This window comes from Leucoraja erinacea, chromosome 21 (assembly GCF_028641065.1).
Source record: "Leucoraja erinacea ecotype New England chromosome 21, Leri_hhj_1, whole genome shotgun sequence".
Lineage (NCBI taxonomy): Eukaryota > Metazoa > Chordata > Chondrichthyes > Rajiformes > Rajidae > Leucoraja > Leucoraja erinaceus.
Window position 1 is genome coordinate 37,062,446 of NC_073397.1, and position 22,739 is coordinate 37,085,184.

Here is a 22,739-nt window from a genome sequence, read left to right on the forward strand (position 1 = left end):
AATAACTTTCGTAATATTCCACTGATTGGAACAAAACTTGTTGCAAGTGCAGCGCAGGAGAATGGTGAGTAAGGTGGTGAAAAATCGTAGCGGTATTGGCTACCGTATTTGCGCAAAATGTAAAAACAACGCAAACAGGAAGAGCACAAGATGAGAGTTTTAGTTATGTATAGATGTTCTTTCTCAGCTGGGTTGTATACAAGGGCGGACTGGCCATCACTGTTGTATGTTTCAGTGTACCTCAACCCTGGACATTTGCCAGCCAGTATCCATCAACAGTAGGGCTGTGAGCAGGTGCTATAGACCGGCACGGGAAGGTAGACGCTCCCACCCCCACGAGTCTCGGGCAGATGGGGCTCGTCAGCCTGGGAAGGCAGTCCATCTAGGAGAGGGAAAACTCTGATTTAGAACCTCCACTACCTTGTGGCCAAATCCAATCATGGAAAAGGCTCCAGGAGGAAACCTCAAGAATATCCGGAGTCGGAGCCCCAAAGGCAGTTTGTCGTTGTCTACAACCTCGCTCTGGCAGCTCCTGCGATGGCGCTGGTGCCAAACTGTAACGGCCCTGCTGTTCCTTTGGATCGATCAGCGACGTGGAGAGAGGGGACATGGGCAACAGCCTGTCCTCCATATGAGATAGATCGCCCAGGCTTGCATCCGACCACACATCACCTGCACACTAGGATGCATCACCCATGGTCAGTCATGACCGAGGTGGGACTACTATCCATCAGCAGTGAGATAGATGCAAACCACTGGAGTAACTCAGCAGGTGAGGCAGCATCTCTGGAGAGAAGAAATGGGTGACGTTTCGGGTCAAGTTCCATCTTCGGTGAGAAAATCCAGATCTGCATCGTTCACTGGGCAATTACTGACTCACTCATAAAACAAGACACAGAGTGCTGGAGTACACTCGGCGGGTCGGGCAGCATCTCCTGGGAACATGGATCAGACTGAAGAAAGGCCTCACCTATTTATTGCCGATGTCAGCATGTTCAATCGCAGTTGGACAATAAATTGTGGCTTTGACTTTGACACTTGCATTGCTGAAAATTAATTAACAAACATGAAAGAGCTGCAGGTGCAGAAGGTGCAGACGGCACGTCTAACTCTGGCCAGCGGGAAGTTTATGTATTTTAAGAAAGATTAATTACTGGGAGGAATTAAATAATTGGCCATGAAGATAAATTGGCAAAAGCTTTATTGTTTTCTGATTGATCTACACTCCAGCATTGAGTGTGCTTTGGTTGACTTGGAACGGACAGACTGATGATTTGGCTGCATGTTTAAACATGGGCCAGATTCCAGATTCACATTCCGTAACTCCCTGCTCAACTCGTCCCTTCCCACCCAAACCACCCCCTCCCCAGGTACTTTCCCCTGCAACCGCAGGTGATGCAACACCTGTCCCTTTACCTCCCCCCTCCATCCAAGGATCCCAACAGTCTTTTCAGATGAGGCAGAGGTTCACTTGCACCTCCTCCAACCTCATCTACTGTATCCGCTGTTCCAGGTGTGGACTGCTGTATATCGGCGAGACCAAGCGCAGGCTCGGCGATCGTTTCACTGAACACCTCCGCTCAGTCTGCCTTAACCTACCTGATCTCCTGGTGGCCCAGCACTTTAACTCCATCTCCCATTCCCAATCTGGCCTTTCTGTCCTGGGCCTCCTCCATTGTCAGAGTGAGGCCAACGCAAATTGGAGGAACAGCACCTCATATTTCACTTGGGCAGCTTACACCCCAGCGGTATGAACATTGACTTCTCTAACTTCAAATAGCCCTTGCTTTCCCTCTCCATTCCCTTTGTCTTATTTTCACACCCTACACTTCCTTATCTATGTATCTCCGTCTCCCCTGACATCAGTCTGAAGAAGGGTCTCGACCTGAAACGTCACCCATTCCTTCTATCCAGAGATGCTGCCTGTCTCGCTGAGTTACTCCAGCATTATGTGTCTAGGGTCTATTCTCCCTCTAGATTTCAGCAGGCAAGTGCTTCAGAGGTCCGTCCAGTAGACTAAGCTGATGCCAAAGGTGTCTGGTCGGCAGTGTACCTTTAAATCAGACAGGAAGCCACAGAGTTGTGATGTGTTCACAGAGGGGGCTGGTCAGAATCAAACGGCCAGCTTGGTGTTCAAAGCCAGAGGAAGCCAGAGCCAGCATCATTAGCTACACACATCAGCAGCATAAATCACACTTTGGGAAAGGCTGAATGTGCTGCCCAGGCACATTTATTATTGCCAAGGTTTGTATTTCTAAATAATAAGTGTGTTTTGCATGTGATTTGCATATAAAAATGGGTGGAGTTGGAACCAAAGACGGCATGAGACCCTTTAATGCTGGAGTAACTCAACGGGACAGGCAGCATCTCTGGAGAGAAGGAATGAGTGACATTTCGAGTCGAGACCCTTCTTCAGACTCGACCCGACACGTCACCCATTGCTTCTCTCCAGAGATGCTGCCTGTCCCGTTGAGTTACTGCAAAACTTGGTGTTTATCTTTGGTTTGGCTACATTTGGAGTTTCAGCTGTAGTTCTGGTGGCCCCATTACAGGAAGGATGTGGAGATCATAAGTGAATTAGACCATTCGGCCCATCGAAGCGACTCTCGCATTCAATCATGGCTGATCTATCTCTCCCTCCTAACCCCATTCTCCTGCCTTCTCCCAGTGACCCCCGACACCCGTACTGAACACGAATCTATCTATCTCTGCCTTGAATAAAGTGTTGGAAAGTGTGCAGAGGAGGTTTACCAGAACGCTGCCTGCATCAGGGGTGATGGGCTGTAAGGAGAGGTTGGTCAAACCTGGATTGTTTCTCTGGAACACCAGAGATGGAGATGGCTTGGACCCGCTAGAGGCAGGAAACATGTTCCCGATGTTGGGGGAGTCCAGAACCAGGGGCCACAGTTTAAGAATAAGGGGCAAGCCATTTAGAACGGAGACGAGGAAACACTTTTTCTCACAGAAAGTGGTGAGTCTGTGGAATTCTCTGCCTCAGAGGGTGGTGGAGGCAGGTTCTCTGGATATTTTCCAGGAGAGAGCTAGATAGGGCTCTTAAAGATAGCAGAGTCAGGGGATATGGGGAGAAGGCAGGAACGGGGTACTGATTGTGGATGATCAGCCATGATCACATTGAATCCATGCACGTCGGCCAACCTTCAGTCAAAAATAAACCCAATCCTGGGGGTGACTGAGTGGACAGAGAGTTACAACTTGCCCCTGGCCTGGGGTGAAGTGAGATTTGTGTCATTCTAATTATTTTTTGTCACCGTGGCTGTGTGTCCATGGATGTTCAACTCCAATTGGAATTTTTTTCCCCTCAGTCAATGCATTATATTTTATTGATGCAAGCCAGAGCATGATGTAAAAATATAATTGTATAGGGAACAGAATGATCGTAAATCCGTAGTTATTTTTTGAAAGGCTTCAATATTGAAATGGCGAATTCAGTATAGTTTAGTTTAGAGATACAGCGTGGAAATTGGCCCTTGGGCCCAATGAGCCCACACCGCCCAGCGATCACCCTGTACGCTTGTACCATCCTACACACTACAGACAATGTACAAAAGCCAATTTACCAACATCCTTGGAATGTGGGAGGAAACCAAAGCACCCGGAGAAAAACAAGATATTGCCTGACCCGAATGGATGATGTCACACCTCACACTTCCTTATCTCTGTATCTCCCTCTCCCCTGAGTCAGTCTGGAGAAGAGTATCGACCTGAAACGTCACCCATTCCATCGCTCCAGAGATGCTGCCCGAGTTATTCCAGCATCTTCGGTATAAACCAGCATCCGTGTTCCTTCCCACATTTATAATTGCTGCAGATTCCATATCTCACATTTTTCTTGCACGTTGGAATATTTTGTTCTTTGTTCTTTAAGACAAAGGCAGTAATGATTGGTTCTGTCGCTTGCCTGGTGATCAATTCCCCTGCTGCTGTGCTGTGTCTGTGTGCTGTGTCTCCCTTGTTCTCAACAGAATGAGATGCAGGTTGGCAATACACCAGCCCAGCTAACGCGAGGACAAATGCGCCAGCACAACAAGTGAGGATGAACATCACTCCTCAAAGACAGACACAAAATGCTGGAGGTGACGTTTCAGGTCGAGACCCTTCTTCAGAAACATCACCCATTCCTTCTTCTCCAGAGATGCTGCCTATCCCGCTGAGTTACTCCAGCTTTTAGTGTCTATCTTCGGTTAAAACCAGCATCTGCAGTTCCTTCCTACACATCACTTCTTAAAGTGCCATTCACCGCCTCCACCCATTGCAATGTTTTTTAGTAATCATGATCGAGGTCGTATGTTTTCTTAAATTCCATTAATTGTCCTACAAGATACTGTAGCAGCAACAGCTTGGTTTATCCAAAATACCAAAACACCAACACGTTGGCAATTGAACAATTACAGGTAAAAATGTCATTGTTCTGGTCCAGTACACACGATACTAAAACACTATTGACTATGTTCACTTCACCCGACCACGGGGTGAACAAAGGGGAAGCTGGCTGAACATTATTGCCTCCCATTAGTGAGGAATGTTGATTCCACTGTGGTGGATGTTTATGTTAATTTTATTTATGTATGCGTTGTGTTCTTTTCAATTAGTACGGCTGTACGGTAACTCAAATTTCACTGCGCCTTAGTCGGTTAAGTGACAATAAACGCAAACACGAACTTGAACTTGGATATCCCCCAGATTTTGGACATAAATACCAGGACGATTTCAAGTTAGTTACAAAAGTGCCTGAAGTAATTTTTAAAGTCAACATTGACCCTTCTGTGCAGCGGACTACAAGTAATGAAGCAGAATGCAGACGTACAAACTATGGGCATGTCTCCATGCCGCCCACTACCTACCCCGTTTGCTTTGCTGACAGCCTGGAAGTAAATGTTGTAGCTTTTCACGGAGGAGAGGGGTGGGTTCCAGTAGCCGTTGTAGGTCTTGTTGTCACCGATGGTGAAGGGCTGAGACACGGGAAGGTTCCCGGGCTTCAGCTCAGCAGCCGTGTAATGCAGCGCATCAAGAAGCGAGGCGTTCTTGTAGCTGATCGGCGCAGGGAAACACTCGGCGATATCCGCAGCTCTCCTGGCCTTTTGCAAACGCTCCTCTTTAACAACCAGTTGATAGGCACTGTGAGGAAATGAAAGAAACAAAACGTTAAAACACTTGCAGGACGGCAGAATTCTCGTGGCAATGGGATCCTTGCCAATATCTGGACAATGCTTGTAGATCCTTAGCGTTAATATCACCAATGGTCTGTCATGGATCAACAGCCAAGAAGGCACACAATAAGAGCTGTCTGTGTGGAGTTTGCACGTTCTCCCTGTGGGTGGGTGTGGGTTTACTCCGGGTGCTCCGGTTTCCACCCACATCCCAAAGACGTGCGGGTTTGCAGGTTAATCGGCCCCTCTGTAAATTGCCCCCTGGTGTGTAGGGAGTGGATGAGAAAGTGGGATAACACAGAACTAGTGTGAACGGGTGATCGATGGCCGGCGTGGATTCGGTGGGCCGAATGGCCTGTTTCCATGCTGTATCTAGAAAGACGGACACGGCCACGATGTTGCACGGAGCTTCAGTCTGGGGAACAATGAAGCAACAGCAGCAGGTTACAGCCAAGGTGGGAACATGGAGTGGACAGGTTCCCATTGATAGCCACGGAAACATCAATCTCACTGCCTGACCAGCCAATGCTCCCATAATGCCCGGTTAATACCAACATCTGCCTCATCTCATTAAACACCCCATTTAAAAGTAATTGAATATAATATTGGATCATTTAGAAGTTAATTTTACTTCATGGAATGAATTAAATCTGAAAATCTCAGCAACAAATCAGGATTTACTTAATGAAGCAACATAGAAACAAAGAACAGCAGATGCTGGTTAATACACAAAAGGACACAGAGTGCTGGAGTAACTCAGCGGGTCAGGCAGCATCTGTGGAGAACATGGATAGGTCACATTTCACAGAGTGCTAGAGTAATTTAGCGGGTGCAGCAGCATCTATGGAGTGAAGGAAATAGGCAACGTTTCGGGCCGAAACCCGGAAGGGTTTCGGCCCGAAACGTTGCCTATTTCCAGAAGAGTTTTGGCCCGATACGATGCTGGTTCATTATGATGATAGACACAAAATGCTGGAGTAACTCAGCGGGTCAGGCAGCATCTGTGCAGAACATGAGAAGCATTTAGACAGGTACATGGATAGGACAGGTTTGGAGGGATAATGGACCAAATGCAGGCAGATGGGAATAGCGTAGATGTGGCATGTTGGCCGGTGTGGGCAGGTTGGGCTGAGAGGCCTGTTTCCATGCTGTATCAATCTATCAACATGGATCTGTGATGTTTCAGGTTGGGACCCTTCGAGTGTGAAGAAGTCACAACCCAAAACGTCACCTATCCATGTTCTCCACAGATGCTGCCTGACCCACTGAGTTACTCCAGCACTCTGTGTGAAATGTTTTATTGTTCAATGCAAAATTGGCATCAAAGGAGCAAAATACATTTTTGTTTGCAAAAACAAAAGTTGGGTGTAAGCGGCCGAGCTGCCGGGGGAGGAGGAGATGCTGAGCAAACACTGACCTAGTTTTTCAAACTCTCTGAAGTGATAAAATACAAATTGAGATGATTTGATTTGAAATTTAATTTAAATCAAAATTGTGAATGGGACATTAGTCTGAAACTTAATCAGTGAGATGCAGCTTATTCGGAATAGAAATACAACACATAGCAGAGTTTGTTAAATGCGAGCTTAGATTTGCGCGGTGCTCGTATCGTTCTGCCGCACAATCACAACATTTTGTTACTGCTCCTAAAGAGAAGGCGAAAGTATCCCATGCCCTGAGTTGCCACCTTCATGCTCACCCTGATGAATAAATGTTAAAGAAGGAACAGTAGATGCTGGAAAAATTGAAGGTAGACAAAAATGCAGATGAAACTCAGCGGGTGAGGCAGCGTCTATGGATGCTGAATCAATCGAAGGAATATCTGATCAATCGAAAGAATAGGCGAATGTCACCTATTCCTTCGCCCCATAGATGCTGCCTCACCCGCTGAGTTTCTCCAGCATTTTTGTCTACACTGTTGAATAAATAGTTAGCTCAGAAAACATCCAAGTTGTCTTGAGAGGATTAGGTAGCGAGTAAACTGGATTAGACAGAGAAGCAAATGTGCGGCATATTATTGCAGGGAGATAGAAATTCAATAAAATAAATTAAGTATTCCAACCGGCACTGCAATACATTATAAGATGTTCAACTTTAGCACTTTCCCGATGCTCGACATTGACACTGAAGCTGAAAATATAAACGCTGGTGAGAAACGTATCTAGTAACCCTTCCTCATCGAGAGCTGCAGAAACTCACTTTGTCAGGCAGCATCTGTGGAGAGGAATTCCCCCCCCCCCCAAATAAACTTTAATCAGAATAAAATATATATTCTGTACAAAACAAAAATGGTGCATAAGCTCTACATCCATTCCATGCCCAAAACAGTTTAATACTGAGTAGTGCTTGTATCTACTGTATCTTGTGGCCCCTGGGGTGATATCTCTTCCCTTGTTCGAGGGGCATCTCCACCACAGCCTGCCCCCCGTGTCCAGCAGCGTAAGGACCCTAGACTGTGGTCCTCCCCCACCGAGCCTTGGCGTTGGCGGCACCGAGCTTCAGTGCGTCCCTCAGCGTGTACTCCTGCAGTCTGCAGCGGGCCAGTCGGCAACACTCCCCGATGGACATCTCGCTCCGCTGGTTGGTCAACAAGGTTCAGGCCGACCAAAGAAAGCCTTTCACCGAGTTTGTCACCCTCCAGCAGCACTCGATGTCCGTCTCTGAATGAATCCATCACTGGGGACAGTCGGTAAATCAGAGATGGACACAAAATGCTGGAGTAACTCAGTGGGACAGGCAGCATCTCTGGAGAGAAGGAATGGGTGACGTTTCGGGTCGAGACCCTTCTTCAGACTGAATCTGAAAATCAGGGAACTGTAAATCAGAGAGTCCTCTGGTACAGAGGTGTTTGGGATGAATTGTGACAGAGAGTCTTGCACCATTCTCCACACTCTCTTCACAAATCACACTCAGTGAAGAGGTGGGCAACTATCTCCTGCCCGCACCAGCTGTCCCAAGGGCAGCGCACATCTAACTGGGAGGACCGCCAGCCAAGTCAGGTCTTGGTGCAGGCTGATGACGCAAGTCACACACAAGGGGACTAAGGGAAAAAAAAGTTGTTCAGCACGGACTTGTAGGGCCGAGATGGCCTGTTTCCTTGCTGTAATTGTTATATGGTTATATGGTTATATGGAATGGACAGACGATGTTTCAAGTTGGGGAGACTGTGCCTCAGACTGATTCCTTGTGTCTCCAGTTCCCCAAATCCTGTCCTGCTCAGCTGCCACCAATACTGAAGCAACAACACACCCTGCAGACCTCAAAGATAACTGCATATAGATCTGCTCAGGTGCCAGCTGTTCCGTGCCTGCTGTAATATCGCCAACCTGACTGAGCAACCAAGTATGTTCCCATCAGAACAAGCCAGGAAGCAGAGTACACAGGTTTAATTGTTTAAAAGCACTGTACAGAGTGTTAAATAACGATCGGAACATATTTGCATGATTGATGTGGAAGCTAAATGTTTATATAAGTTTTAAACCCAGCTAAATTCCCGCATATTTGGAATAATTATGATGGATTTACAATGTACATACACGTGATTAATTTTAAGAGCCATACAGCTTTTCTAAGCAATGAGTACCTAGTAATTATACATAATTTTACTTCGGAGTCACGTGAGTGACTACGTGAAGAACCCACCCAGCGCGCAGGCGCGGCATTACGTCAGCAGTGCAACAGCGGCAGCAGCTGGAGCCAGGCTCTCCAGCTGCAGCATAAAGACGAGACCTCAGGTAAGTGCCTTTTTTGTTACAGAGTCGCGCTAGAGAGAATAATGGCCTCTCGCAAGCGACCAGCCAGGAGGACTGCCTGCCCTACTCCACCCGAGGACGGGTCCATAGCGGGACGGCAGCCTCTCGCAGCGGAGGAGCTTTTTCAACGCTCCCGCTCACCCGACACCGAGCCGCCCCCAGTGCTGCAGATCTCAACGCCCCGCACAGGGAGGAAGGCGACACAGAAAACCGACCGGCCGGTGTCCTCCGATGATTCGGAGGAACGGGAACACTCTCCCCCACCGAAAAGGGGAGACGCTCGGATAAGCTGCATGAGGCAGCTCCCCGAGCGTATGATCAAGGAGGAGATGCGGCATCTCCCAGGAGGACGGGCTTTGGCCTCCTCCTCTCCACCCCCTTCTGTACCCTCTATATTCGAGGGCAGTAAGGGAGGCCAGGACTGGGCTGGCCTATCCCAAGGGCAGGCGGAGGATATCGTCAGCATGCCGGGCGTGCCGGAAGAAGAGCTACTGGGTGTAGTGGGCCGATATGCGGCACCACCAACAACTGGGATGGTGTTGCCACCCAGAATGGCGGCAACTACTATAAACAGGCTGTCCAACAACCCGCTGCAGGACAAGGCTGTCCAGCAGGCCCTTGACAACTACATCGCGCCCGAAAATTGCGAGGCGCTGAGGGTCAAGACGGTAAATGGGCAGATCTGGAACCAGCTGGGGCAGCACATAAGGGCTCAGGAAGTCAAAATGCAGCGAGTCCTGAAGCTCCACTCAGCAGCCGTCACCGCCTTTGCTCGGTCCGTTGGGGATGAAGACCTGACCATACCCCAGCAGGATGCCCTCGCACTGATGTGCAGCACCACGTATGAGCTAAACAACCTACGGCGGGACAACATCAGGCCTGCCCTCAACCCAACATATGCCGGCCTCTGTAAAGCTCCAGCGCCCGAACGACAGGCGCTGCTATTTGGTGCGGATCTGGCCAAAAGGCTCAAGGAGTTGGAAGAGGCGGCAAAACCAGTAGGCCTCATGAGGGCAGGGCCAGGACCGAGCAGGGTGAAGACACCCAGTTGGCCGCACGCCTCGGCAGCCGCACTGGTGAAAGCCTGGTGACCGCCTCCCACTACCCCCAGTGCTCTTTTTTAGAGCGGGGCCCAGGGCGGAGCCGTGGGAAGATGCGCCGCCCCACCGCAGCACCAACACGGACAACCTTGGGCCAGACCCACCGGAAACGACCCCACAAGTGAACATGGAGGTAGGTGGGTCTGGTTCCTGTCAACATACACAGACAAAGGGTGTAGTATTAACAGGGGGACGTTTGAGGTTCTTCAAGCATGTTTGGTGCTCCCTTACTAACAATCAGTTTATACTCAACAGTATTAGTGGATACAAGATTGAATTCAAACCAGGCGTAGAACCGCCAGTTCAGCACATGCCCCAAAGGGTGTTCCTTCCCTCGGCAGTTGAGAAGGTAGAAGGACAAGCTGAACTTGATCGGCTCGTGGCTAAAGGCATCATAGAAATGACCACACACGAGCCGCAAGAATTTGTATCAAATATTTTTCTCAAAACCAAAAAAGATGGTGGATGTCGCATTATTATTGATCTGACATCACTCAATCAGTCTGTTGAGTATCAACATTTCAAAATGGAGACATTTGTCACTGCCAGACAACTGATCTCCAAGGGATACTACATGGCAAGCATAGATATCAAAGATGCTTACTATTTGGTACCCATTCATAAAGATTACTTTAAATATCTGAAATTTATCTGGAGGGGCCAGCTATGGCAGTACCAAGCTTTGCCCAATGGTTTAACGACAGCTCCCAGACTATTTACGAAAATTCTTAAAGTGGCCATGAAGAAATTGAGAGAACTAAAACATTTAGTAGTGGCCTATCTGGACGATGTTCTCATATTAGGAAGAACACGGGAACAAGCTGTCGCAGGAGTGTTAGCCACTAAACAACTCCTTGAAACTTTGGGTTTTATCCTCCACCCAGATAAATCAATATTGGAGCCTACTACTAACATGGATTACTTAGGCTTCACTATTGACACGATTCACATGACTGTCACTCTGCCCAGAAACAAAACAGTTTCACTCATTGAAGCTTGTAGCCATTTAATGGCAACACCACAAACCTAGAATACGGCATGTAGCCAGAGTTATTGGCTCTATAGTAGCAGCATTTCCGGCTGCCCAACATGGGCCCTTGCATTATCAAAATTTACAAAGAGCAAGGACTCATGCATTACGCCTTCATAGGGGGCATTATGATCGCAAAATGGCTTTACCTGCTGAAGCCAAATCAGAACTTCAGTGGTGGGTTGACAATATTTGGCACAGTCACAGTCCTATCACCGTAACCAATCCTAACATAACCATTGCAACGGATGCCAGTGCTTTAGGCTGGGGAGCTACTAACTCCAAAGACAGCACAGGTGGCAGATGGACTAACTCAGAGGCATCGCTACTACAATCACTGGGCATTAACTTTTTGGAAATGCTCGCCGCCTTTTATGGGCTAAAAGCATATGCATCTGGTATGCGACACGTGCATGTTAGAATTATGATCGACAACACTACGGCAGTATCTTATATCCAGCACATGGGTGGCATTAAATCGGTATCATGCGACAAATTAACTGCTATAATCTGGCAATGGTGTGTCGAGAGACATATTTGGCTATCAGCTGCCTATTTACCAGGCAAGCTAAATTTAGTGGCGGACACCAGGTCACGAAAATTCAACGACAACATCGAATGGATGTTGGACCCAAAATTATTTGCTAAAATTATCAAGCAATATGGTACGCCAGATATAGATTTGTTTGCGTCTAGGTTAAATCACCAACTACCCATGTATGTGGCTTGGGAACCAGACCCAGAGGCAGCAGCGGTAGATGCCTTCACGCTGGACTGGGGAAATTTCTTTTTCTATGCTTTCCCTCCCTTCTGCCTCATCAGTCGGGTACTCCAGAAAATTCAGGCAGACTCAGCCTCTGGCATTCTGGTCGTGCCCGACTGGCCTACCCAACCATGGTTCCCAATGTTCCACGACATGGTGGTAGAGACACCTATGGTCCTTTAACACCACCCCCAATTATTGACTCACCCGGTAACTGGCATTAGCCATCCATGCCACCAAAAATTGAAAAACTCCTGGTTTCCAGATTTTGAACAGGCCTTACCGGGGATTGGGGTTATCAGACAGAACAATCACCACCATGTCGGCATCCCTGCGAGTTTCCACCAAGAAAACAGTACCTGACCTTCATCAGGAAATGGGAACAGTACTGTCTGGACGCAGGGACATCCTACACGACGACTTCGATCTCGGATGTGCTGGAGTTCCTGGCCCACCTGCACCATGATCTCAAGATGAGCTACAGTGCCATCAATACGGCTCGGAGCGCACTCTCCGCATACCTCATGCCGATAGAACAGCATACTGTGGGAACCCACCCTCTAGTCACCAGACGCCTTAAGGGGATCTTCAATACCAAACCCCCTACACCTAGATACACTCACATGTGGGATGTGAGTGTAGTTCTCACACACCTTCGAGGTTGGCCTCCGGTGGGATCCCTGAGCCTGGAACAGGCCACTTACAAAACCCTCATGCTCATGGCGCTTGTCTCAGCTCAAAGGGTTCAGTCGCTCCATCAGCTTAATCTGAACTACATGGTGACCACCCCAGATACCATTACTTTCACCATGCCGGGGTTGGTAAAACAAAGTAGACCAGGTACATCAAACTCCCCGTTGATCTTCCGGGCTTACCCTCCAGAACCTAGGCTGTGTGTGGTGACCCACCTTCATCATTATCTAGACACAACCCAAACGCTAAGAGGGAGAGAGAAAGCCTTATGGGTTAGCCACAGAAAGCCTTTTGGACGGGTAACCAGCCAAACATTATCCAGATGGTTGAAACAGGTCCTCAGCATGGCAGGGATTAACACAAATGTTTTTAAATCCCATTCAACCAGGGCAGCGTCCACCTCAGCGGCGGATAGGATGCAGGTTCCCCTCGACCACATCCTCAGAGCAGCGGGATGGTCAAGGGAATCGACATTCCAACGATTTTACAACAAACCGCTGATGGAACAGGACGTCTTTGCGGATACCGTTTTAAAAACCGCAAAGTTATGATTTAAAGCCCATGGGAGCTATTTTGTTTTTTGTTATAGTTAATAAATATTTCTTTTATAACTAAACAAACTTGTTGGTCTCTAGCTACCACTTCCTCCCTCGATGATCTTTCGGCAGTGAATGATATAACTGTTACACGGTTTGAAATCACAGACCTTTGAAGTCTTCACGTAGTCACTCACGTGACTCCGAAGTAAAATAGTAAGATTAAACGAGTACTTACCAGTACGAAGTTTGATCTGTATTTTATGAGGAGTTACGATGAGGGGTTACGTGCCCTCCGCTCCCACCCTCATTATATAGATCAAATTCGGACTAATGTCTCGTTGGTCTTCACTATCTTTACTTCAACTAGTGTCTATCTGTGATTCCACACCGCTGCTCATGCCGCGCCTTTACTGGGTGTTCTTCACGTAATAAAAGTACTTTACTATAAAACCTTACCAAGACTTCATGCAACAAGGCAGAAGATTCTCATGGCATTTTACTGTTAGAATAAATTCATATCAAGTCAACAAATATTGAATTCTCCAATTTTAGTTGACTTTAAAACTGCTCCTTACTCATCCCCTCCTCTTCTCTGGAGAAGGCTCCTCTCTTCCTACCTACATTCCTTCTGCAACTCTTCTGCCCTCTTCTACCTGACCCCATACCTTTTGTCTGTTCATTTCTGGCCTATGTCCATCCATCTGCCTATCAAACCTCCACCCCCCCAACAACCATCTGCCCCCCCATCTCCCCCCCCCCCCCTCCCCCCCCCCTCCCCCCCCCCTCCTGCCCCCCCCCCCCCCTCCCCCCCCCCTCCAAACCCCCCCCCCCCCTCTGCCCCCACCCCCCCCTCTCCCCCTCCCCCTCCAACACCCCCCCCCCCCCCCCTCACCTCTGCCCCCCCCTCACCTCTGCCCCCCTATCACCTCTGCCCCCCTCTCGTATCCACCTACCACTTGCCAGATTCTGGAATTCAGTGAAAAGAACAAAGATTTGTGCAAAAAAAGACATTTGTGCAAGAAGCGCAAACCTAACTAGAACAACGAAAGTCCCTGGAATTGCAAGAAGTGGTCGTTGCTTCTGTTGTTGAGGGAGGGTTAGGATTGTGTGGGTCGGTTGAAGTACCTAAGACAGTGGCGGCATGGTGGTGCAGCCGTAGAGTAATGCCCCTGTCCACTTAGGAAACCTCTGGAGAAAACCCCCGGAGGTTTTTGTCAGTCTCCCTACCTGCTTCCACTACCTGCAACCTCCGGCAACCACCTGCAACCTCCGGCAACCACCTGCACGGAAACCTTGGGAGGGGCGCAAAGTCTCCAGAGGTTTCCGTTCAGGTTTCCTAAGTGGGACAGGGGCCTTACTGCCTCACAGCGCTGGAGACCCAGGTTCGATCCTGACTGCAGGTGCTGTCTGTACGGAGTTTGTACCTTCTCCCCGTGACCTGCGTGGGTTTTCTCCGGATGCTCCGGTTTCCTCCCACACTCCAAAGATGTACAGGTTTGTAGGTCAATTGGCTTGGTATAAGTGCAAATTGTCCCTAGTGGTTGTAGGATAGTGTAAGTGTGTGGGGTCACTGGTCGTTACGGACTCGGTGGGCCGAAGGGCCTATTTCCGTGCTGTATCTCCAAACTAAACGAAAGTAATACAATTGTCATCCTGACATCTCCAAGGGGAAAATCCATTTGCCACCTCTCTCGTCACCGAGCCAGTGCATCAATGCCCTCCAGCCCGTACTCTCCAATTCCCTTACTCGCAATCTCTTTTCCACATTGAGTATTTCCTTTCCAATTACTCTGCAGCAATATAATTCAAGTTGCAGACTGCTCTTTAGAATTCCATAAGGGCCTGTCCCACTTACGCAATGTTTTCGGTGACTTGCCGGCACCTGCCATAAGGTCGCCGAAAAATGTTAACACGTTGAAAATCCAGCGGCGACCAGAAAAAGGTTCACGACTCTTTGGGCGACTACGCATGACCATACAGACGTCACCCCGCGACATGTCGCCTGTACGGTCGTGTGTAGTCGCCCAAAGAGTCGTACCTTTTTCTGGTCGACACTGGATTTTCATTTTCGGCAACCTGCTACGACTATGACGGGTGCCGGCAAGTCGCCGAAAAAGTTGCGCAAGTGGAACAGTCCCTGTAGTTTCCATTGTCCAGGTCAGTCTAGCAGACACCAGCTATATAAGCAGTGCCTTCTTCCATTGCCAGACAAGTGCTGCCTTGATTCTTAATACACTATTTATCACCAATAGAATAATTAGTGCTGTGTTTTAAAACCTACAACCCTCTAGCCAGTCTCTCCCGCTAATTGACCACGCTGGCCCTTCACCGCATACATCAGAATTTATTGCCCGTGCCTAAATTAATTTTCCGAGTTCCATTAAAAATGACTATTACATTCCACAATGAAGATAAATGCCACAAACTGGATTGTGAATATATAGGTGTTCGACTTCCTCAGTGAATGTTGATTTCCAGGGATCGCTCTCTTGAGGCGAGAGGGGAAAGTTTAAAGGAGATGTGTAGGAAGGGGAAGACACTGGAGAAGAAACGTCACCCATTGCTTCTCTGCAGAAATGCTGCCTGACCCGCTGAGTTCAGCATTTTGTGTCTACCTTCAAATTTAAAAAGAGATGTGCGGGTCATGTTATATTACACAGAGGGTGTGGGTGCCTGGGACATGCAACTGGGAGACAGCTACGATAGTGGCATTTAAGAGGTTTTGCATGGGCATGTGGATATGCAGGGAGTGGAGGGATATGGTTTACAGTGCATTCAGAAGGTATTCAGATCCCTTCACTTTTTCCCACATTTTGTTGCGTTACAGCCTTTATCTAAAATGGATTAAATTCATTTTTTTAAATCATCAATCTACACACAATACCCCATAATAAAAAAGCAAAAACAGGTGTTTAGAAATGTTTGCAAAGTAATCAAAAATAAATAACTGAAATATCATATTTATATAAGTATTCAGACCCTTTACTCAGTAGTTTATTGAGGCACCTTTGGCAGCGATTACAGCCTCAAGTCTTCTTGGGTATGATGCCACAAGCTTAGCACACCTGTATTTGGGTAATTTCTCCCATTCTTCTCTGCAGATCCTCTCAAGCTCCGTCAGGTTGGATGGGGAGCGTCGATGCACAGTTATTTTCAGGTCCCTCCAGAGATGTTTGATCGGGTTCAAGTGGCTGGGGGCCACTCAAGGACATTCACAGACCTGTCACGAAGCCACTCCTGCGTTGTCTTGGCTGTGTGCTTAGGGTCGTTGCCCAGTTGGAAGGTGAACCTCTGCCCCAGTCTGAGGTCCAGAACGCTCTGGAGCAGGTTTTCATCAAGGATCTCTCAGTACTTTGCTCCATTTTGATCCTGACACGTCTCCCAGTTCCTGCCGCTGAAAAACATCCCCACAGCATGATGCTGCCACCACCATGCTTCACTGTAGGTACGGTATTGGCCAGGTGACAAGCGGTGCCTGGTTTCCTCCAGACGTGACACTTGGCATTCAGGTCAAAGAGTTCAATCTTGGTTTCATCAGACCAGAGAATCTCGTTTCTCATGGTCTGAGAGTCCTTTAGGTGGCTTTTGGCAAACTCCAAGCGGGCTGTCATGTGCCTTTTACTGAGGAGTGGCTTCTGTCCGGTCACTCTAACATAAAGGCCTGATTGGTGGAGTGTTGCAGATATAGTTGTCCTTCTGGAAGGTTCTCTCATCTCCACAGAGGAACTCTGGAGCTCTGTCAGAGTGACCATCGGGTTCTTGGTCACCTCACTGACTAAGGCCCTTCTCCCCATATTGCTCAGTTTGGCCAGGCGGCCAGCTCTATGAAGAGTCCTGGTGGTTCCAAAGTTCTTCCATTTAAGAATGACGGAGGCCACTGTGTTCTTCGGGGCCTGCAATGCTGCAGAAATTGTTTTATACCCTTCCCCAGATCTGTGTCTCAACACAATCCTGTCTCGGAGGTCTACGGACAATTCCTTTGTTTCATTTGGTCTGACATGCACTGTCAACTGTGGGACCTTATATAGACAGGTGTGCGCCTTTCCAAATCATGTCCAATCAATTTAATTTACCACTGGTGGACTCCAATTAAGTTGTAGAAACATCTCAAGGATAATCAATGGAAACACGATGCACCTAAGCTCAATTTTGAGTGTCACAGCAAAGGGTCCGAATACTTATGTAAATGTGATATTTCAGTTATTTCTTTTTAATTACTTTACAACAATTTCTAAACACCTGTATTCACTTTTTTATTATGGGGTATTGTGTGTAGATTGATGATAAAAAAAAAGAATGTGATCCATTTTTTAAATAAGGCTGTAACGTAACAAAATGTGGAGGAAGTGAAGGGGTCTGAATACCTTCTGAATGCACTGTATGTGCAGGCAGATAATAGTTGGTGTTGGCAGCATTGGGTACAGATATTGTGGGCTGAAGGGCCTGTTCGTGTGTTGTACTGTTCTAGGTACCATGTTCTAGTATAGCACCCGGTCAAATCAATCCACCCTCTGTTGTAAAACTCAGAAAATAAATGACACCGAAATGTAAAGATAACGCAGTGACATTCATGTTGAAACCAATACACAAGATGGTTGAACACAAACAATGAGAGTTGAAACTAATTACTGTCACAAGCGGGAGAATTCAGTGCACTGATCATGAGGAAAACATTGAAGCTTTCTACTAAACATTAGAACCGCTGCCTCACAAAACCAGAAACCCCGGTTCAATCCTGACCACGGGTGCTGTCTTTGTGGAGTTTGCACGTTCTCCCTCTGACTGATTCTTCCGGGTCCTCCAGTGTCCTCCCACATCCCAAAGACACCTGGGTTTGTAGGTTCATTGGCTCCCTGTAAATTGACCCCAAGTGTGTCAGGAGTGGATGAACTAGTGGGATAGCATAGATTTGATCAATGGTCAGCATGGAATCGGTGGGCAGAAGGGCCTGTTTCTGTGCTGAAACGCTCTGAACTAAATTAAACTAATGTGGTGGGAAGAAACTGCAGATGCTGGTTTAAACTGAAAGTAGACACAAAACGCTGGAGTAACTCAGCGGGACAGGCAGCATCTCTGGAGAGAAGGAATGGGTGACGTTTCAGGTCGAGACCCTTCGATGTTGTTTTAGAAAGAGAAGAGGAAATATGATGTGCTTATTCATTTGAGTGCAACTTGTCAGGAGGATGAATGTGAGACCCTGTGTTGTAATTGCTGTGCCTCTTTGTCCATCTAATAAACCCCACGATGACTATAATGTCAATGTGCGTGGGCGCATGTCAACATTTCGACTCGACAAGGCTCTGCGGTCAAATCTATCTGCTGTCAGCAAGTGAGTGCGAAGCCAGAGCACTCACTCCAGCGAGATATTCCACGCAAACAGCTTCACTTACCGCACAATTATTCCCATCTGTCACAGGATTGAAATCAGTCCGTGCAATATAAATATCAATCACGTTTACATGCCTTCATCAAATGCCTCTGCCTACTATTTCACCAAAGGTCAAACCAGAGTTAAGACTCTTGCAGAAACTAAAAATATATCTTATTATTCCTCAATGCATTTGTAATAAATTCATACGGCATGGTTTTATCCTGAGCATTAGTGGACATGGTTTTATTGTACTTATCCATTTTTGCCCAACTAAAATTAACATTTATACGATTTATGTTTCATTTTAATTCATAGGTTATACTCACACAAACTGACTGCACATTGGAATTTAATTTTCTTTTGCATTCGTTGTGAAATAAAGAAGATTCATTTTAACTTCATGCCCCTTATGTTTAGATCTGGCATTCATAATATCTTTTTAATACCTGCCAAAAACTGAATGGGCAAGGTTCCATCTGCAAGCTGTCTTGCAATGCTAGATTGTAAGGTCACTGTAGTGTAGAGGACAGGGTGTCAGAGGCCACTTTGGATATATACGGTGAATGCAGAAATCAAGAACCACAGGACACAGGGGAGAGGGGAAAGATTTAAACGGAACCTGAGGGGGAACTTTTTCACGCAGAAGGTGGTGGATCTATGGAACAAGCTGCCAGAGTAGACAGGCAAGTCTGGGACTATCACATTCAAAGGCCACTTGGACAGGAACGGACATGTACACTGGAATTTAGAAGGATGAGAGGATATCTTATAGAAACATATTATTTGGGATTGTGTTGTGTGAGATGGGCAGGTTCAGCTGATAGAAGTTGCTACAATCTGAAACCAATAAGTAGTGATTTTTCTTGTGTGGACTCATGCACTTGGAGATAATTGATGATGTGCCATGGGGATGTTTTTATGTGAAGAATGAACTATATTCTTCACATAAGGCAGTCGATCTCGACCTCATTGGGAGTATTCACTGGAATTCAGAAGGATGAGAGGGAATCTTATAGAAACATATACAATTCTTAAGGGATTGGACAGGCTAGATGCAGGAAAAAATGTTCCCGATGTTGGGGGAGTCCAGAACCAGGGGTCACAGTTTAAGAATAAGGGGTAGGCCATTTAGGACTGAGATGAGGAAAAACTTTCTCACCCAGAGAGTTGTGAATCTGTGGAATTCTCTGCCACAGAAGGCAGTGGAGGCCAATTCACTGGATGTTTTCAAGAGAGAGTTAGATTTAGCCCTTGGGGCTAAAGGGATATGGGGGGAAAGCAGGAACAGGATACTGATTTTGGATGATCAGCCATGTCTTTAAAATGATGAGAGGGATAGACAGAGTTGACGTGGATAAGCTTTTCCCACTGAGAGTAGGGAAGATTCAAACAAGGGGACATGACTTGAGAATTAACGGACAGAAGTTTAGGGTTAACATGAGGGGGAACTTCTTTACTCAGAGAGTGGTGGCTGTGTGGAATGAGCTTCCAGTGAAGGTGGTGGAGGCAGGTTCGTTTTTATCATTTAAAAATAAATTGGATAGTTATATGGACGGGAAAGGAATGGAGGGTTATGGTCTGAACGCAGGTGTATGGGACTAGGGGAGAATACGTGTTCCGCACGGACTAGAAGGGTCGAGATGGCCTGTTTCCGTGCTGTAATTGTTATATGGTTATATAGTTATATCATATTGAATGGTGGTGCGGGCTTGAAGGGCTGAATGGCCTACTCCTGCACCTATTGTCGGTGTTTCTATGGATAGGAACAGTTTAGAAGGGTATGGGCCAAAGGCAATGATGAGGTGCAGAAACAACAAACTGCAGATTCTTGTTTACAAAAGTTGACACATAGTACAGGAGTAGCCCAGCGGATTGAAAGATACAGCGTGGAAACAGTCACTTTGATCCACTGAGTCCACGCCCAACCACCTGTTCGCACTTTCTCATCCACTCTCTACACACTAGGGACCAATTAACCTACAAACCCGTATGTCTTTGGGACGTTGGAAGAAACCAGAGCACTCGGAGAAAACTCACGCGGTCATGAGGAGCACATGCAAACTCCACATAGACAGTGCCCGAGGTGGGGATTGAACCCTGGTCTCTGGCGCTGTAAGGCAGCGGCTCAACCAGCTGTGCCACTGTGCCATCGTATCTCTGGTGGTCACCATATCATCAGATCGCTCCCCTTCACAAATATCTCCCAGACTGTGGAGTATTTTGGGGCAGCACAGTGGCGCAGTGGTAGAGTTGCTGCCTCACAGCACCAGAGGCACGGGTTCCATCCTGGCCTCGGGTGCTGTCTGTGTGGAGTTTGCACGTACTCCCTGTGAAGGCATGGCTTTCCTCTGGCTTTTTTCTGATCGTGGGCCTTCTTGCCGTGCCCAAAGAAGGGTCCCGACCCAAAACGTCACCTGTCCATGTTCTCCAGAAATGCTGCCGGATTCCTTTCTAAAACAACATTTGTTTAATTGAATTCAATTCAATTTAATTGTCATTTGGACCCCTTGAGGTCCAAACGAAATGCCGTTTCTGCAGCCATACATTACAAACAAATAGACCCAAGACACAACATAATTTACATTTTACATAAACATCCATCACATCGCTGTGATGGAAGGCCAAAAAAACTTATCTCTCCCCTGCACTCTCCTCCCCCCCCCCCCCCCATGTCAGAGTCAAAGTCAAAGCCCCCGGCTGGCGATGGCGATTGTCCCGCGGCCATTAAAGCCACGCCGGGTGATGCAAGGTCGCACACCGGGTCTTGGTGTTAGAGCCCCCGGCGTGCGTTCGCAGAGTCCCGCGGCCATTCCAAGCCTCGCGGGGCGGTGCTGTGAGGCCCCGCTCCAGGAGCTCTTCAACCCCGCAACTCGGGCGGGAGAAGTCGCTGTTGCAGGAGCCCTGAAAAGCGGTCTCCCTCCAGGGACCCGCGGGCTCCCGGTGCCACCGTCCAAGAGCAGTTGCAGCCTCCGAATCTCCGGGCCGCAGCAGCAGCCCCAAACGTCCACCTGTCCGCGACGAGGTGAGTCGGCACCAGAGTCCCCGGTCTTCCCTGTTGGAACATTGCAGCCCCAACCGTGCCGGAGAAGATTTAAAAGTTACCCCCCCCCCCCCCCCCCCCCCCCCCCCCCCCCCACACACACACACCCCAACAAAAAATAACAAAAACTACATAAAAACATAGACAAAAATAATAAAAACGCGGACGGGCTGCAGAGGCCGCTGCTGACGTGAGTCGCGCCGCCTACCGGATCTAGAAGCCGTTTATTTTAGTCCAAATGCTGAGTTACTCTATCACGTTGTGTGTGTGTTTTGTAGATGTTTGTGTCTATGTTTATATCTATTGGTAACACTGCCAGAACTCTTTTGGGATCAAGCTGAAAAATCCAAAGAGGAAAGTCAAACAAATAGTAAACCAGATATTTAGCAATAAATATTTTGAACCAGTTGTACTCTGGTCTGAAGAAGGGTCTCGACCATTGTCACATAGAGAATTGTGGGAATCTTATTGAAACATATAAGATTATTAAGGGTTTGGACAGGAAGGCAGGAAACATGTTCCCGATGTTGGGGGAGTCCAGAGCCAGGGGCCACAGTTTAAGTATAAGGGGTAAGCAATTTAGAACGGGGACAAGGTAACACTTTTTCACACAGAGAGTTGTGAGTCTGTGGAATTCTCAGCCTCAGAGGGCGGTGGAAGCCGTTTCTCTGGATACTTTCAAGAGAGAGCTAGATAGGGCTCTTAAAGACAGCGGAGTCAGGGAGTATGGGGAGAAGGCAGGAACGGGGTACTGATTGGGGATGATCAGCCGTGATTACATTGAATGGCGGTGCGGGCTCGAAGGGCCGAATGGCCTACTCCTGCACCTATTGTCTATTGATCTAAAACGTCACCCATTCCTTCTCTCCAGAGATGCTGCCTGTCCCGCTGAGTTATGAACCCAGCTTTTTGTGTCTATCTTTGGTTTAAACCAGCATCTGCAGTCCCTGCATGTGCCATGGACCCAGCAGGGTGGGACTGCTGTAAAATAAGATCACTGTCACTTGGCCTAGTCCACAAACATGGAGTGAAGATGAACAAATGGGAAGGTGTTGGGATTCCAAGCACATCCCACGCTCTGGTCACATGAGCAACATCTGTGGACGTGACTGAATCTTTACACAGTTGGTATTGAGTGGACAAACATTTTCTGTCTTCATTAATGGCACCAGATCACACACAGTCCTATTATGTTTAAGTAAAGAAATGGTAATGAACCTCCTTGCTGGTTCCTCCAGATGCCTCGCCGTTAGTGACGCTCCACGGTGAGTGAAAACAAGCCG

At 47.6% G+C, this 22,739-nt stretch overlaps 1 protein-coding gene across 5 annotated transcripts in view; it reads right to left on the minus strand.

Moving 5' to 3' along the window:
* The window catches only part of ptprt (protein tyrosine phosphatase receptor type T), a 540,461-nt gene that overhangs the window by 146,441 nt on the left and 371,281 nt on the right, over positions 1–22,739 (minus strand). For all 5 annotated transcript variants that reach the window (XM_055652682.1, XM_055652681.1, XM_055652684.1 and 2 more), the window contains exon 12: positions 4,863–5,136. In XM_055652682.1, the coding sequence (XP_055508657.1) occupies positions 4,863–5,136 (274 nt within the window). The remainder of the gene's footprint in view (positions 1–4,862; positions 5,137–22,739) is intronic.